Genomic DNA, 16,780 nt, shown 5'->3' with positions numbered 1-16,780 from the left:
ACTGTCGTGCCTCTCTGTGCCCTTCAAAAAGGGTGTTGTGAAAGAGGGAGAAAATATCCAGGCAGAAGGGTGAAATCGTATGGAGATATGCTGAGCCATAGAAAATTCTGGACAGCTTGTGTATGATGATATTAAATGTTTGCCTTACCTAGCTGCACAGCACAGAAGAACATCAGAAACCAAAAAGATAGTTCTGTCTGGTTCAGATGAAAGAGAGAGATGGTGAAAACTGGCAATTTTAGTGTTGGGAATGGGAAGAGAGTAGATTTCAGAAACATAGGCAGAAAAGGATGCAAGTAGATACACTAGGCAAACTAATAGGCTAACATGCAGTCTATTAAATCAATCTGTTTTTTCCACACAAAGTGAAACTGCACCTACTCAGAGGGTGGAGGAGCAAAAGTTCATTTGCTTTTCATTTGCACTTCATAACAGCAGGACTATCAAGGCATACCGGATATCTTTGGGAGATTAATGATTAGCTGAAATTAGGTACAGTCAACATCCCACTTGTCTCTCCTGCCATCTTATCATTAACCCCAGGAAATGGCTTATCTTTGGAAGTTCTTCTTTGTAGAATGTGTCTAGATAACTTAGCTCCTAATAAGTCAGTTCAGTTTAGGGCCCAGTTCAAAACCCAGGCTTTGAACATCCATTAATCTTTAGAGAAATTTGGGTCTGAGTTCAAATACAAATGCTAAAGGTAACAAATACCAGTGCCCAGAAGGCATATTCATGTGCACTGCTGCTTGCTTTTGGTTCTATATAAAATAGCACTCTAAAAACCTGTGAAGTAGGTCAACAGCGCTCTCCTAGGAAGATGCGTCTAATCCTAACCACAAATGTCCAGGCCTTGACTGACCAACAGTTTTCCAGAGGATGAAGGTCGCACCTAGTCAAAGCAAACTGCAATTGATGCTGTTTGTTTGCCTCTTGTAACAGGAAAGCAATCCTTGAAGCCAAGGAGTTGGATCAGTTGAGTTGCAGGACTGTGTCTGTTGCCGCAATTAAAGAAAATGGGAACTATGTATGCTGTTAGGCTGTAATAGAGCCACCTGTGCTTTAAAAGTACTAAAAAGTGACAAAAAGGGCACTTATATTTCAACTATACAGGACAAACTCATTTTTATAAAACTGACATTGCCAGAGATTTCCCAAAGAAAATAAAATGCTTTAAGGATTTGTTGAAATGACCTTTTTACCACCAATGAAGAGATGTCCGTGGATGCATTTTTGTTCCTGTATTTGTTGACAAATACAAAAGATCTATTTGTATTCAACAATGTGTTCTGTTGAACAGTTGCTTACTAAAGGAGCTGCTTGAATGTTTTCACCAAACCATATTTCCTCAGAAGATGCTAATGCTGAGCAGCATACTTGCCCTTGGGAATTTTTTGATTCCATCAAAACTTTCTATGGGAGTCAAGCAAGTGGGTAAGCTGCCCATAGGGAAGAGCAGCTCTGACTCCCCACCACCTTGGAAACTGGGTGGCCCAGGTTCATCAGGAGCTTGCTTAGTTGGATGCTGGTGGTTTGAGCTCTCTCCAGGGAGCCTGTTTCCTTTTGTACCTTGGAGAAACAGGCCGGGGGAGAAAAGGGGAAAAAAAAAAAATTTTTTTTTTGAGTTCTTCTGAACTATTTGTAAAATACATTCCCACTGAAAAGTTAATTGTTCATGTTTTCACCATGATTTGAACTTTTTTTTTTAATTTAAAGCAATGTGTCCCCCCCAATCCAAAAAAAAAAAAAAAATTAGGTGCTCTCACCCAACTCTACTTTTTCCTATAATGTTTGGTGGGTTTGATACTGGCCGGTCTTGATTAGAAAGGAAAAGAATAGAAAGGCAAGCCCATAACTCTGGAGCATTTTAAAATAAAAGTGAAATGAAACTAAAATGCTTAAATGATGAAAACATAATAAATGTGCTTATCACTGTATGTTAAGTCTTTTTGTGCAGTGCTGGACCTTCCTGACTGATATGGCTAGCTGTTGACTTGTATCCATGGTCATAATGCAGACAATTCATCCAACTGAGATAACTGTTAACACTGGCACACAGATAAAAGTATGACTGTATCTGTCAAGGGAAAAACTCTGCATACTTCATTGGTTATTTTGGCATAATAGTCCAATGACCTACAGTGTTACTGCATCTTGTCCTTATGTATTGCAGGGAAGAGGGGGAGGAAAGGCTGTTTGTGTGTATATGGGTCATCTTTGTAACAGAGGGAAGAAGGTTTCTCCTGTAATGCTGAGTAATTTGAGAATCTTTGGTTGAAACAGGTCAGCATTAAACAGTACAGTAGTGATAACACAAAACAGGTGACAAATGAAGAATAACCTTTTTTTTTTTAATTTGCTGAAAATGTTTCCTGCTCAAAATTGAGACTTGCTTCCATTTTGCTTGAGGTCCTTAGGTCCAGATTTTGAACTACTTATGAAGTTGTTTATACTGCGAATTTTAGCTTTACTATTTGATCAGAACAGCAGTTCTTTCTTTTCTCCTTAGATTGCTTCCCCTCCTCAAAAAAGTGGGGCAGGGGGATGGACTCTGGGTCATCTATCATTTGTAAAAGCTCAAGAAAATAAAGCGGATTAGATAAATTTCATTCGCTGTAGAATGGAAAGGGAGGCTTTATGTTAGTCTGGTATTAACGAGAAAGGAAAATGGGGGGTGGGGGAAAGCATTGGATTATGAGTCAGCACATGATGAGTAAAGTACTATGAAGTTTGTGGGGTGGCTGATGATTTCATCTATGCTTTTAAAATCCTCCTGTTAGCTACAGGGATCCCACCAGTGCAGTTTTCCACAGCCATTGTTAGCAATTATCCACCTCACCATCGTGCTTCTATATTCATGTTTCAGATAGTGCAATAAGATAACCCTTTCTCACTACTTTCACTCTTTAATCATCCTTAAATCTCCCTCCCATTCTCTGAACATTCATCCTTTTAAAGAGGTTGGTGGAGAGTGGGAAGATATTCTCAGATCCGTGCGTAACTAATATCATGTCTGCTAATCAGTTGGCTGAATCACTTTCTTGTAATGAACTGTGATATCTCACCTAAAAATTGTCAAAGCAAATTTTTTCAGTTTAAATTGTTCTTATTTTTGGTGGTTTTATTTCTCTAAGGTTGTTCTACAACAGCAGCTTGCGTAAGCTGCTGGCTGGACATAATGTGTTAGGAAGGCTACCAGATCGGCTTGAACGAACACAAGTGGAAGTTCTGGATGTTCAACACAACCAGCTCCTTGAGCTGCCATCTAACCTGCTTCTGAAAGCAGACAGGTAAATATAAAGCCATCTTAATCTCAGCTTGTGTGTAAGGAACCTGGCTTTGTGTTTTATTTCTTTAGCTGAAAGAAGGAACAGCTAGGGGTAATCTGAGGTTCCCCTGATTTGAAAACTGCCAAGCCTTCAGTGATATGAGCAGATGTCTGCCAAACTCGCCAAAACGGAAAATCTTTTTATTCTGTTTTTTTTCCCTTACATGGTTGCTTTTTTCCTCTACCAAGCTCCTCCTGTACACCTACTTTGTGAAATCTAGCTGTAAAGTAAAGCGCATACTATCTTCTGCTACATACGATGAGATGGGTTAGTGGCAGGTTTTTTTAAATACATATTTTAGCCTTGTCTGATAGAGTGTGAAAGCTTCTTTCCTCTCAACCACAGGCTAGAACTTATTTATACCTTTCAAACAAAGCAAAATCTGTGCATAAGGCTGGCAGAACAACTCAGTTGTGGTCACCAAGTACCAGAACTACTGTATTAAATTAGATTTATAGGTTGTAGGTCTAGAATGTGGATTAGTGCAATTTGGCAGTGAGATACAAGCTGCATAAAAATTTTTTATACTCCAGCTCACCTTTTTAAACTGAGCTACAAAATTGTAGACATTTTCATTTTTTGTGACACCAAAATAAACAAGTACAGACTAAAATCAAAACTTGGGGTAGCTTTCCAGATGTTTGCTAAACATATGCTGAAAAGAGGTAGAATTAAATATACAGAATACCAATATTATATAGCCACATCAGACTTTGGGATTCCCCCCCCCGCTGCTTTAACATTATGCTGTTTTCAAGCAGTATAGGGAATGTGTTTTCCAACTCTTCTGCAGGTGTTAACAAAGTCATGAGCTCAGGAGATGCACTGATTTTTACCCAGTCTGGCACTTCACCATCAGTGCAGCCTCCCTCGTGGGTGAGAACAACAGAAGCAGTTACTTTGTGTGGGGTGGGGTTGGTTTGTTTGTTTTTCTTTTTGCACACCCCTTTATTGGTTTAGGTGACTTGGCTGTAAAATGTCTGGCCCATGCTGGCGTGCCTAGCACTGCTGAACAAATGACGAATGTGAAGGAAAAAACACTAATGCAGATAGTTCACAACCTGAGAGCTTTCGTTTGGAATTTGCTGCAGGAAATATCTTTGCATTTTTTTTTTCCAAATGTTTGCATCTGTCAGCAGCTAAGTAGCAACAGAAATGAGTCTGGGCCAGGGAAAGGTGTTTGGCGTTTTGTTGCTGCTGTTTCTTTAAAAAAAAAAAAAAAAAAAGACAAAGAAGTGAAATGCTACTGTTTTGAAAGCATTCCCTGGGAAGCACAATCTGTACTGCCAGACGTGTCGAGAGAGCTGGGTTCCCTGTGAGGTCTGCCGTGATCTTTCCTAGTGCATAATGTTGGACAAATTGCTTTACCTCACAGAACCTTTATCTCTCTGTAAACCCTTTGGAGCCTGAAAAGATTAGTTTATTTTTTTGGAAAGGTACGCAGCTCTGTGCAGATGATAGATGATATCTTGTCTCGATACAAAGTTTCATGCTGTGAATTATAAACACTTTCTTCTTCTCCATCCTATTTGATTAATTGGGTCTGAAGGGCCTTGAGCAAACTTTAGCACAGGCACTGATGGGCTTTGATTTCTGGAACACCTAAGACAGGCAGACAGGGAAGTCAGTGCATTGGTACACCCAGGGGGGATATGGCTTTCACCAAGAAAAAGGAGAAAAATACTGAAAAACTTCTGTTCTCTTCACAGTAGTATCCATGGGCATCACTTTTCTCCCTTAATCCTTCAAACAGATAAAAAGGAATAAGCAGGCAGGTTTAATTCTCTGCTGAAAAGTATAATTTAGAAATACTGTGTGTTGTTCTCATTTTTTTAATTAATTTTCTGTTTTAAACTGTTGTTTAGAGACTTGTCTAGAAAACATTCCTATAACCAGGACAGAATTTGGTTCTGTTTATTCCACTGAAAAGTATGCACATCTTGATCATGTTAGCTAGAATTTCTCTTGTAGGGTGGGGATTTTCTTGGCAAGATGAGCACCACAGAGACAGCCAGATAATCCGTTCGTTTCTCACTACCAGATGCTGTGAAAATGGAGAATTCATGCAAGTGCTATGCCTGATGGGAAAAACTCCCAAGTGGCATCCTTAAACCTTTCTTTGTGCACCTGCATTCCTGCAGCCTTAGTTTCTATCCACTACTTCATTTGTTGTGATGGCAGGTACCTCTCTCTTGGTCCAATTTCTAGTACAGACTTTTTACTGTCTTCCCTGACCAACTTGCAGCAAACCACAGTTTCACACCATAGAAGTTCAACAAAATGTTCTTAATATAACATGGGCAAAAATTTAATAGTTTCAGCTAAGTATAGTAGAAAAGCAGTGGCTGTGATCAGGTGGGGTCTAAAAATGGAGAAAAAGGGATGAAGCTTGGGGGTCTGCCTCTTACCTAAGTTTCCTTTCTGGTTAGTATGAATGTGTTGAGTACAGTCAGACCCTTAAAACAGCCTTTGGACTGTTTAAAACAGTTGTAGGGTGAAGATCTGTAACCGTGATCTCCGTGGATTAAATGTAGGACTTTCTGTTGGTTTGTAGTGTCTGGCAGTGGCCAACTGTGGTGGCTGAGGCACTGCTGGCTATTCAAAACCTGTCCTCGAGGCCCTTTTCTGCATTGATTCTTGTTTTTAGCTTTGTTCAGCTAGTCTTGTCTGGTTTGATTGTTGTTGTTGTTTTTGTTGTTTTGATTTTTTTTTTTTTTTTTTTTTTTTTGGTGGAGTTCTGGAAGGTGACCCAATTAAACTTACTCTTGTTTGATATTTGCCATTTCCATCCACTGTGACTGTTTTGTTTTGGGGGGTAAGTATTCAATCATATTATGGATGTAACAGGAGAGAGGAAAGAAATTCAAATGAATGCAAAGAGCCATGTGAATGCTTGATGCGCACACTTCAGTTGCGGAAATACTTCATTTGTATACTTGCTTTTTGCATTGCTGGTAGGTTAGGGTTTGCAAGCAGATATATTGGAGACTGGGGAAATCCCAGTTAATGAAACAGCTGAAGATGGGTTAGAAAGGAAGAGCTGAGGAGACAGCCCATCAACCAGAAGGAGATTCATTTGAATGTTTCCATCCTCATCTAAAGGAGCAGAAATACCAGCTTCACATGGGCTGGCAAAACTGTCTTGATTTTTCCCCTCAGACATGCTTATCTTTTAGCTTCTTTCCTCTCACTCATTTGCTACTACAGTTATAAATTATTTTAGGATTAGATGATCAGAACTTGAGGATCTGTCACTGCAGAAGGGACTGTAGAGGAAACTTTGTACTTTCATGGCTCTGTGCTTATGGAGATCTTGGGGCATAGACTAAACTGGAGATCTTAATTTCTCTGTGCATTTTATTTTTGCAGCTGCAATAGTCTTTCCAAGTCTATCCATACTTTCAGGCTAAGCATAGTGTTTTTGACTTTCTGCTGCTTCTTCACTGGATACTTTTGTCTCTTTGTTGCTCTTTCTAATGTTACACTCTCCTAAGCGTTTTAGAGTACTCCTTTTCATTTTTCCAGTGGTGGCTGTCTCTTTCCAGCAAGCCAAGTTTACCAAGCTGCCTCAGAAAATGGTAGAGTTGTGGCGACGCTATATAAGTGAGATCTAAGAATTGTCCATATTTTAGCCTTTATATCTACTACAGGCAGACATCGGTGTTAAAGAAATTTTTTGAACCTTTTTACTACTTTCAGTAGAATATTTTCTTCCTCTGCTTTTGGAAGTTAAAATTCACATCAGAGTCCTGATTTAAATAGGGAATGCATGGGAATGCTGTATGCATATTAGGTTTATTTGGTTCAACTAGATCCGTTTTCTTGATTCTAGTGCATTCTTTGGGACAGTCGTTCCCCTCCCCACCCACCAACCTTGGAGAAGTTAAATCTATTAACGGATTGTACTTTGATACCCCATAAAACTGAAGGTGTCTTATTCCAGCCAGAGTTCGATGTTTATATTATTACCCCAGAGGAGAGTTTGCACCTTGTCAAAGCTGAAGAATTCTGGCATCTCCCTACCAATGCCTTAGTTTTTCTTAATCCCCAACACTCTTTCAGTACTTGTTAATTCATGCTTCCATCACTATATTATACTTGGGTATGTGTGAGGGCTGTTGAATTCAGGTTTCTGTAGTGATGCTGTACTTTTTTCATGAGCTTGTGGTATAGCATGTGGGTGGAATTGGAAAGGGAAATAATTAATTTTGGACTGAGCTTTAATACTTGACATTCTGTTTCCATCTGATAAGCAATATGAGTGGGATATCTTCAAGGAACATGAATCAGTTTTTAAGTCCAAGCACTCGAGGGATGGGAGCAGTTGTGCCCAAGTAAATTTCCATTCCTCTGGAGGGCATTTGTAAGATGTGCCTTCTAAGGGAGCATCTGGTGTGTTGCATGAGGATGAAGAAACACGGGAAAGAAAACCGGGACGAGGACTTCTGTGTTAAATCAGCTTGAGGGAAAACCTGATGGTCAAGTACAGATTTTCTCAGCTATAAGGTTCTAGCATAGAATTAACAAAGCTTTATGCAGTAGCTAACTGCTAGTTCATTCTGTTCTCTGTCCAAAGAAGATTGTCTCTTTTTTTAATCCAGAGACTATATTGAAAGAATTATTGGCTGAGACCTTTTCCTTACCATTTTAATGTAGCAGCTGGTCAAAAAGAACATGCAAATAAGCAGCCTATTGTTTTTAAAAAAGTTTTAGTTTAGTTCAGCTACAGATGGAGGTTATTCTGAACCTGAATGTGAGTGCTACTTGACTGTTACTGTGCACAGGTAGGTATTTAATGTGTATGGGGAAGGCGAGACAGCCTGCTACCTGCAGGATTCCCATTCTAAACTATTGGCAAGATTTTGCTAGCCACCTTAATGTTGATAACATCAAGGCACTGGACTGCAGGTCAGGATGCTGGGGTTTTATTTCCAGCATTGCCATACCACTTGCTCTGGAAGATTTGGCAAAAATGGGGGCAGCGGGAGGGTGCCTGAGGGGATGACTCTTCTCTCATTCACCTTTGGACAATGTATGTATCAGAACTTTTTTTTGGCAGGAATAGGCAGAATTTCAACCACTTTTAATACCAGTGAAGAAGCAGTTTGAGATTTCTTGTAGTCTCCCACCAGTGTTGAAATTTATTAAAAACAACAGAGCTTTTGTTGGATGCATTTTTCTTTTGAATTTACAATGGCTTCAGTATAATACAGTATATCAGTTTCAGCTTTATCAGAGTTTTCTTACTGAAGCTTTCAGCTGTGTTTTGGGCTAGCTGTACTTGAGCAAACTTACTTTGTGCTATGCATGAAGAACTTCACAGCTGTAGGATGCCTCTGTAGCTTCTCTACTCCATTTGGTTATTAAAAAAAAGGTGCCCGTGAAACACTGCAGGTTATTCTGCTGCAGCCTGCGGGACCATGTGTAAAATATGGATTCCTCTTCAAGGCAGAACATGTCCTTTCCTGGGAGATGTTTTACTGCCATCTCTTCATCCCTGACATATCTCTATGAAAGTTCACTCTTCCCAGAAGGCCATACAAGGAGATGTGCCTCATGTCTTCCTTTGAAATCCACCCAAAACTGTCTTGGAGCAGCTGGTGCTTATTTCCAGGTTGAGAACTCCCTGTGAGAGTGTCCCTCTCAAGAGACTGGGGACCGTAGCAATCTAGGTCAAATACTTCTATTGACTGAGCTGTGGTAGTGTTGGATTATAAGAAGATAGCTTTTTAAATGGAAACTCCTTAAACCTTTCCGGATTATACTGAAGATCGTCATTTTGTACGGACTAGTACAAAAGATATCGTGGCTTTAGTATTAATCAAAGTGCCTTTCTTGTGGGGAGAGAGAAGACTATCATGCATATTAGAATGATCTTGCCAAAGCAATAGTTGTCTGTACTTTAGCAATAGGTGTGCTTGCTGGTGTTTAATTAAATAGGGGAACTGTTGATGTGGTATGCTTCAGTTTAATAATCCAACTTTGAGCTTGATATATTTTTGTTTTTACCCAAAGGGTGAAATTGAACAGCATCTTTTTAGAATAAATAATTTTAAAACCCTTGCAATTGCTCGTTGCCTTTTTTCCCATACTAATCTGCCCTCTCCTCCCCTCCTCCTTTGGACTTTTACCACCCTTGTGAATAATGAATGAGCCTGAGGATTAAGCTGTGTTTTTCTGTAGTAGACTCCTCTGCCTGTGTAAACTAGCTAACCTAGTTTCAGTTCTATGCAATGCTGAGAGATTTTTGCTTTTAATGGGAATACTTTTTTTAATCCTTCAGCATGCCATGTGACTTCTCTGTAGCATGCCTGACCCTTATTTGCAGCTGAGTTTCACAAGCTGCAACTCTTGCAAATCCATTTCATTCATTAGAAGATCTTAAAGGTCAGTGCGAGTTCTTGTGTAGGTGAAAGGGGGAAAGAGCTGTCAATATTTTATATCTTTCTCTTAAGACCAGTCAACAAGAGCACGCATACCTTTTGCATCCTGTTCACTGGCTTTGTAGGCTTCTGCCAGCTCATTTCTGGGTCTTGTTTCTTGGAAATAGCTTTGACTGTTGCAGCTGCCATTTCCCATTAGTTGACAGGAGCAGTGCAGCCTGGTTTGAGCCCAGCTGTGTGGTCACTGCAGACTGGCATGCACAGATTTACTTCTGCGTGACAAGTTCTCTTAGGCAGCCTTTTCCAAAAAGGGGAGGAAGGAAGAGAGAGATTCTATTTCTTAAAAAGACATGGTCATGCCAGAATTATGATACTAAAGATAAATGACCTTATTTTTCCGTTTCTGTGGAATTGCCTGTGTGAATTCTAGCCCTCGAGATGCCTAGTGTGTATATTCATCCAGTGCTTTCTGTGATCACCAAACTCCATGATGAGAATGTGAATCCTCTCTCTGTAGAACCCCACTTGCAAAAGCAGGCAGTACCAATACCTCAACATGTCTTGGTCCCACCCTGGGAAAAAATTCTTTGAGAGCGCAAGAACAGCTTAATTTCTGTGCTTCTTCAGTCCTTGCTGCTTGTGATCAGTCTGCAGAAAATACTAACAAGGATATCTGTGATGTGGGGAGTAGGAAAGGACACTGAGGAACTGCATGGAAATCTGGTTTTCTTTCTGCATAGATCAGCAAGCAAATATATAACTGTTTTTGTTTAAATTGAAGATTGGCTCTATCTCAGTTTAAAACCTAAAAGGCAAATTACTGCTTGAATCTCAGCTTTTTGTGATTGGTGCATCTCTAATCATCCAAATATTCAATAAGTACCTTCTCATACTTTGTAGCTGCTTTTAGATCTGCAGGTTAAAAATGCTACCTGTGACCTAGCCAGTATTTAAAATACTTAAAAAAAAAAAAAAAAAAAAAAAATTGCTGTTTTTTTACCCATGGCTTTTTTAGTCACTCAAAGGGCATCTATGCTGATGGCATCAGAGTTTATTTCTGCGTGGAATGCTTATGGAAATGATGTGGCTTATTACTCTGACCTGTGAGGTACATGTATAGCAATGTTAGAGGTACTGAGTTTTTGATAAATAGATAGAGGGATTTTGAAGTACTCTGCTGATGTTTGTTCATTTTAAAAATTTGATCAGAAGTTTTGTTTATATACTGCTAGACTTCTGGTCTTTCTATCCATTTTTGTGAACTTGTTGCTTCTGAGAATTGTTTTGTAAATATCTTAATTCATATGTAGGTATTTTATTTATATTTTAGACAAAAGCCACAGGATTTTTCACTTAACTCCCTTATGCTACTTTTCTTTGCAGCCTGAGGTTTCTTAATGCCTCAGCCAACAAACTGGAAATGCTTCCTCCAGCCACTCTTTCTGAAGAAACCCATAGCATCTTACAGGAGTTGTATTTGACCAATAACAATCTCACAGATAAATGTGTACCCTTGTTAACAGGCCATCCGCACCTAAAAATCTTGCACATGGCCTACAATCGCCTACAGAGCTTTCCCGCAAGGTAAGTAACTGTGTTTCCTACCGCTGGCCCACTGATGGGCAACATAAAACATTTTTGCAGCCAGAACTAAACTGCACAGAAATTGGCTGACACAGGTTATTTTGAATGTAGTGATATGCAATGGTGGATTCATCTGTTATGTTCTTTTGCACATTGCTACATGCTCTTGCATTGCACAGACAAGTGAGTTCTATGTGTTGGTTGGTGCATTTTTGTTGTACTTGCAATTCTTTTTAGCCAGACTAATTTAGCATGACCAGACTGTGCTTTTGGAGTCGAGCAAGAAGTTCTCTGCTTTTCCTGACTTAGTCACTTTGCTCTCACCTGTTGGACTTGTCTTTATGGGAGGTTTGTGAGCAGAACAGTCTGAAAATGTCCTTTGGAAGTGAACTAAACTACACTGCGGGGAAAAGGTCCTCTCACTCCAGAAGGAGTTTCTCCCTTGACAGCAATTTCAGATGAACTATTCTACTTTTAGTTCACTCTATTTTAATCAGCAATCTTTCAAGTGTAAGGTATACTGTAAAGTTGGGGTACAACCTTGGAAAAGAGATGCCTGTAAATAGAGAGATGTATCTGTCCTTCTGTGATGTTTTAGGCAGCTGGGCTTCAATGGCAAGGGAGAGGGAGGGAGATGGTTAAGTAAAGTATGGAGTGAGGGATTGAGCAGGGTACCAGAAGACAGAGGAGAAGAAGTGGGGGGAAGTGAGAAATTAGGGTTGAAAAAAGAGGGAAAGGAAGAGGGGAGAAGAGTGAAAGGGAGCTAGGGAGCAGGGGGGAATGTAAGGAAAATCATTTTAAAAGTAACATTAAAACAACATTGACAGAAGAAGCACAACTTTTGTTCTACAACTGTATTAGTGTCTGATATGAGGAGAAGTGATGGGCGCTAGTGTGAAAAAGGGCCAAAGTCTACAATTTTATTTTCTTAAAATAATGAAAACCACTGCTTTTATCATCATTTTAAAATAAAATTTGCATGTGTATTAAAAGAAAAATTCTCAAATTTTTATTTTCATAGCAAAATGGCCAAGCTGGAGGAGTTGGAGGAAATTGATATTAGTGGGAATAAACTGAAAGCCATTCCAACAACCATCATGAACTGTAGACGTATGCATACTGTGATTGCTCACTCCAACTGCATTGAAGTCTTCCCAGAGGTCATGCAGCTTCCTGAAATAAAGGTAAGGAAGGAATGTGCTTTAGAAGAAGCAAGTATAATGCATGCTTTACCAGTTGTATTCTCCCTTCAGCTCTCTTGTTGCTACAGAGTAGTATATTCTCAGAAACTGTAGAGATTTGACTGCTGCTTTCTTGTCTGAAATGACAGAACACAGCAAAATGCTGTCTCCTGTGCTGCCTTAGAGTGGAAGGAAAGGAGAGCCTCAGAATCTGATTATATGCTCACCTTTGCCAGATCCCATTTTCTCTGCGAAATAAGTGCTAATAGTTTTCCTGTGACCAAGTCTGTTATGATGCAACTTAAACATCTGGCAAGAGCTATGCATAATTAACTCTTGCTTCCTTGGCAGTTGGTTGATTGTGTAGAAATGGACTTTGCTTAAAGTTCGCGCTGATAGTTTTAAAAGCTGCTGAAGCTGCAGGACAGGATAGGCCTTAGGGACAGAGATAAATTCCAGGAGCGGAGAATTTGGCTATATAGGCAAGCTACTTTAATTTTCCTAATTGCAGTCATATTTTGCACAACTGCAAGAATGCCTAATTGATCTCTTGTATGTTCTTCCAAAAGTAATTCTGAGCTTTTTCCTTACGCTGCTTCTTGTGGAATGCATTCTTTGCTTAACTGTGCTGAAGAATACTACTGCTTGCTTTTTGTGAATTAAATTTCTCCTTCACTCTGGGCTATACTGCAGAATATTTCAGGTCTCATGCTATTTCAGTAGATTAGAAAGTGGGATACAGTTAACTCATGGTGTACATATCTTGTGATAACACCGAAAAGGCTATCTGTAGTTCTCTGAGTTTGAGAACTGATTACTTGTTCGTGGAATCAAAACAACTGACGTGTCCTTCACGCACTCAGTAAAGTCAAAAGGCTAAGTTCCCAGACTGGTGTGTGTGCTTCAGTGTCTGGGGTCATGCTAAACAGCAGGAGCAATAATTTCTTTGGACAGTGAGTACATGTAAAGATGAGCTTTGTGGTTTTAGTCAGGAAATCTCAAACAAACTTGTGGATTTTTGAATACTCCTCCCTCTTTGGAACAATAGCCAGAGGAAACCACGGGCCGTTTAGAATCAATTAGAAGTAAAACCTTTTTTCTTAGAGGAAGAATTGGGGTGGGGGAGTGAGGCTCTGCACAGTAAACATCTCCCTAAAAGTAGGAGGGTATTTTTTAACCAAAAAAAGAGGATAATGTAAACATGCTGATAGGGAGCAAACAACTTTTTCCTTCTGTTGTTGCTTTTGAGAAAGCTGAATGTTCCACAGAAGCATCAGTATTTAAAGTGCCACTCTTTGCTACAATGCTTAGCAGAAAAATTATTTTGAAAGACCTGGCACTTTCTCCTGTTGATGGTTCCTTAAAGTTATTTAGTTCCCTCTACCAGAAGAGGCATGGAAGTCATTCATTGTTTTAGGACTGCAGGGATAGTGTGCATGACTCCACCTAAGAGGACAGAGTGCTTTAGGACTCCACCTTTGTGGAAGAAAAATGCCTGATCGATGTGCAAGTCTGGTTGCAAGACTTTGGTAAAACAAGTCAAAATAGTTGCTACAGGGGAAAGTGTCGTGTTTCAAAGGACTGTAGCCTTGGTGCGTATAGGAGTTTTTCTGACCTCTTGGTGATTTCTCTAGGTCGGGGTTAGTGTTTATCAGTTTGGAGTCTGAGCCTGTATTGAATGGCTGTATCCATTACTTAGCTTAAGTGGAGCTCAGCCTTAGGCATTTGACAGCCTTCAAAAAGTGCCAAAGTAATTTTAGAATTTGGTGTTTGTGTATGGATTTGGTAATTGGGTGAAATAAGTCTGGTTGTAGCAAAGCATGTCACATGTGTGATTATGTCATACTTAATGTTTAATTTTAACTGAGGTGGCCTTCAAATACTCTTAAATTTCTTGCAAAACTCTGTTGCCTGCGGTAATGGCAATCTTGCTTTCATGTTTAATTAGCCTGAGAGGCTGTGGTGTTAGATTTTTGGAGTCAGTGATACTGGAACAGTTAGTAGCAGCAGTTACTTTGCTCTCTGAAATCATTTCAGAAGGAAAACTAATATAAATGATGATGTTATTGCATTTAAGTAACTCCAGGATTTCTGAACGAGGTCGTTATAGTGATGCAATTGTCTCTAAGCAGATTTTACACACTACAGTCAAGGCTATAGAAGTTATGCATAGTTCCTTGCAAGGTTTAAATTACCATAGAAGACTTGGTCACAGGAAGAAAATGAATGCGTTCTGGAGAGAAGGCAAGTCTGGAGAAACTTGGTTGGTGTGTGTGTAACTAGATTAGCAGGTGCTTCATCCAGCTGCTTAAGTGTCTAGCCTTTTCATCTCCATAGCCTGTGAGGCAGTAGCAGTGGAACTGAGGTTCTTGCCTGCATTAGTCAGGTGGACACCTCTAAGAAACCACATAATACACATTTTTTAGTTTACGTACTTAGAAACTGCCTTCTGTGCTTTCTCATATGTTAAAAGTGAATTAAGGATATGAAGTCAAGCAGTCAGATTTTCGGAGGTGTCCGAATTAGGGTTGACTGTGCACGCTGGATTGCCTTCTGCGAATGATCAGGCAACTGGAGACGGGCACACCTGGGCAGTTGTCCCAGCAGATTTTTCTTTGCAGCATTTCTGGCTGACTTCAATTTCTTTGTCTTAAAAAGTAAAAAAGGACTTTTAAGTAACTATCGAGCACCTTGATGTTCTTTCTCAGTTGAACGGTTGGGTATTCCTGTAAGCTTGAGCAGAGGTCAGCAACCCAGCTTGTTTTTTTCCAGCCTGGGACCTGTGTTTAATTTCGTCAAGTTTTTGTTAACAGGTATGAGTAGCTAAGTTATTTCTATTTCATGGTTATCTTGCTGGGCTGCCACAGTGAAAAATCATATGGAGGTTTCTTGTCACAGTTTCTGGTCAAGTTTATCTTTTGTAGGAGCATTACCTCGAAATCTGAAGTGAAGGAAGATCTAATAGCAGGAGCATCTTAAAGATGAAACTATTAATCTGTGATAGTTTGTCTCCTAATTAAGCAGATCAGTGTTGCTATGCCCACCTTCGGCCACAACTGGAGATAACTCAAGTCTCTGTCAGCCATGGACAAAACAGTTACAAAGCTGTATGCGTAGTGTAAGCAAATGATGAATATTAAACTCTTTGTCCTCAGCTCGGTCCATCCCAGTGCACAATCCTGTATGCAGTTGCAGTAATTATTCTTCTGATGCTGCATGGGCTGGGCTAAAACAGCTTACATTAAAATGACGCATGAGGAAATTGGAATCAGTTAGGAAATACACTTTCCTGCTTGCCTGGGGAATAGAATAAGAACTGAATTTAACATGGCTATGCAGAAACTCCCTGTTAACCTCTTCCTCAAACAGTGCCATAAAATTTCAGAAATCATAACCTGATGAATAAGCTATATTCACTAGTGCCTGGGGTCCAAGGGATCTGCTATAGAGTGCTGCTACCTTTTACATATGGGCATGCAATGAGAACAACGAGATTACCCATTTTGTACTCCTTATTTCAGCGTTCTCTTCTATCAGATTTATAGTGGCATAGAGGTGCTGAACACAGCAAGGCCTGCTGGCAGCTCTTTAATCTGAGAAGTAATTACTGGATCTGTGGAAGCAGCAGGGAGTTGTGCAGAAGAAGAAAAAGCTCATTGGAATAGCTGTTCTATTAAGCTTTCTACAGTTTTGTTTGCATGATGGATTTAAATTTAGATTTCCTTATCGGGCTTAAATAATGTCTACAGTTTGCTCTTTGTAGATAATGAGGCCTCTATATCAAGCAACCTTGGGATTCAAGATTTGGGTCAAAAAATTAATCGTGTACATTGAATATATTTAATAGTGTTAGTATATATATATTTTTTTTTTAACTAGGCTATCTTATATATTCTTCCAGCTCATGACTGGCATTTACAATAAACTCTCAATTTCTTTGAATATACCAACAAAAATATAAGGTTCTCCTACTTGTATCAATGGAAATTACATGACAGTGAAAATGTGCAGCCAGGAAAGCTTTTTCTCCCCTCCTGTCTAGCCTTCAGTTTCACTAAAGTTTTCAGTTTTCACTTTTTGCAGGTTGGAAGTAGGTCGTTCTTATCTTCCTGAAAGATATGTGGATAGTTCTCTTGTCCTCTTTCTAAATATCAACCTGCTCCATCCTCTAAAAATTATTTTTGCCCATTTTTGGTGCATACTACACTGGTGGTCCTGTAACAGGGTTTGAATAGTTGGTTTTGTTCTAAAATACCGTATTTCTTCCTGTGTATTGACCTTCATTTGGATATGCAATTTCAAC

The 16,780-nt window shown here is 39.5% G+C and overlaps 1 protein-coding gene across 1 annotated transcript in view; it reads left to right on the top strand.

The window, feature by feature from the left end:
* Positions 1–16,780, top strand: part of PHLPP1 (PH domain and leucine rich repeat protein phosphatase 1) — a 143,781-nt gene that overhangs the window by 114,707 nt on the left and 12,294 nt on the right. The window contains exons 10-12 of the mRNA XM_013961925.2: positions 3,135–3,290; positions 11,096–11,296; positions 12,318–12,480. Coding sequence (XP_013817379.2) covers positions 3,135–3,290; positions 11,096–11,296; positions 12,318–12,480 — 520 coding nt within the window. The remainder of the gene's footprint in view (positions 1–3,134; positions 3,291–11,095; positions 11,297–12,317; positions 12,481–16,780) is intronic.

This window comes from Apteryx mantelli, chromosome 2 (assembly GCF_036417845.1).
Source record: "Apteryx mantelli isolate bAptMan1 chromosome 2, bAptMan1.hap1, whole genome shotgun sequence".
NCBI classification, from domain to species: domain Eukaryota; kingdom Metazoa; phylum Chordata; class Aves; order Apterygiformes; family Apterygidae; genus Apteryx; species Apteryx mantelli.
The sequence above is the reverse complement of the archived record's forward strand: the minus strand, read 5'-3'. Positions and strand labels throughout refer to the sequence as shown.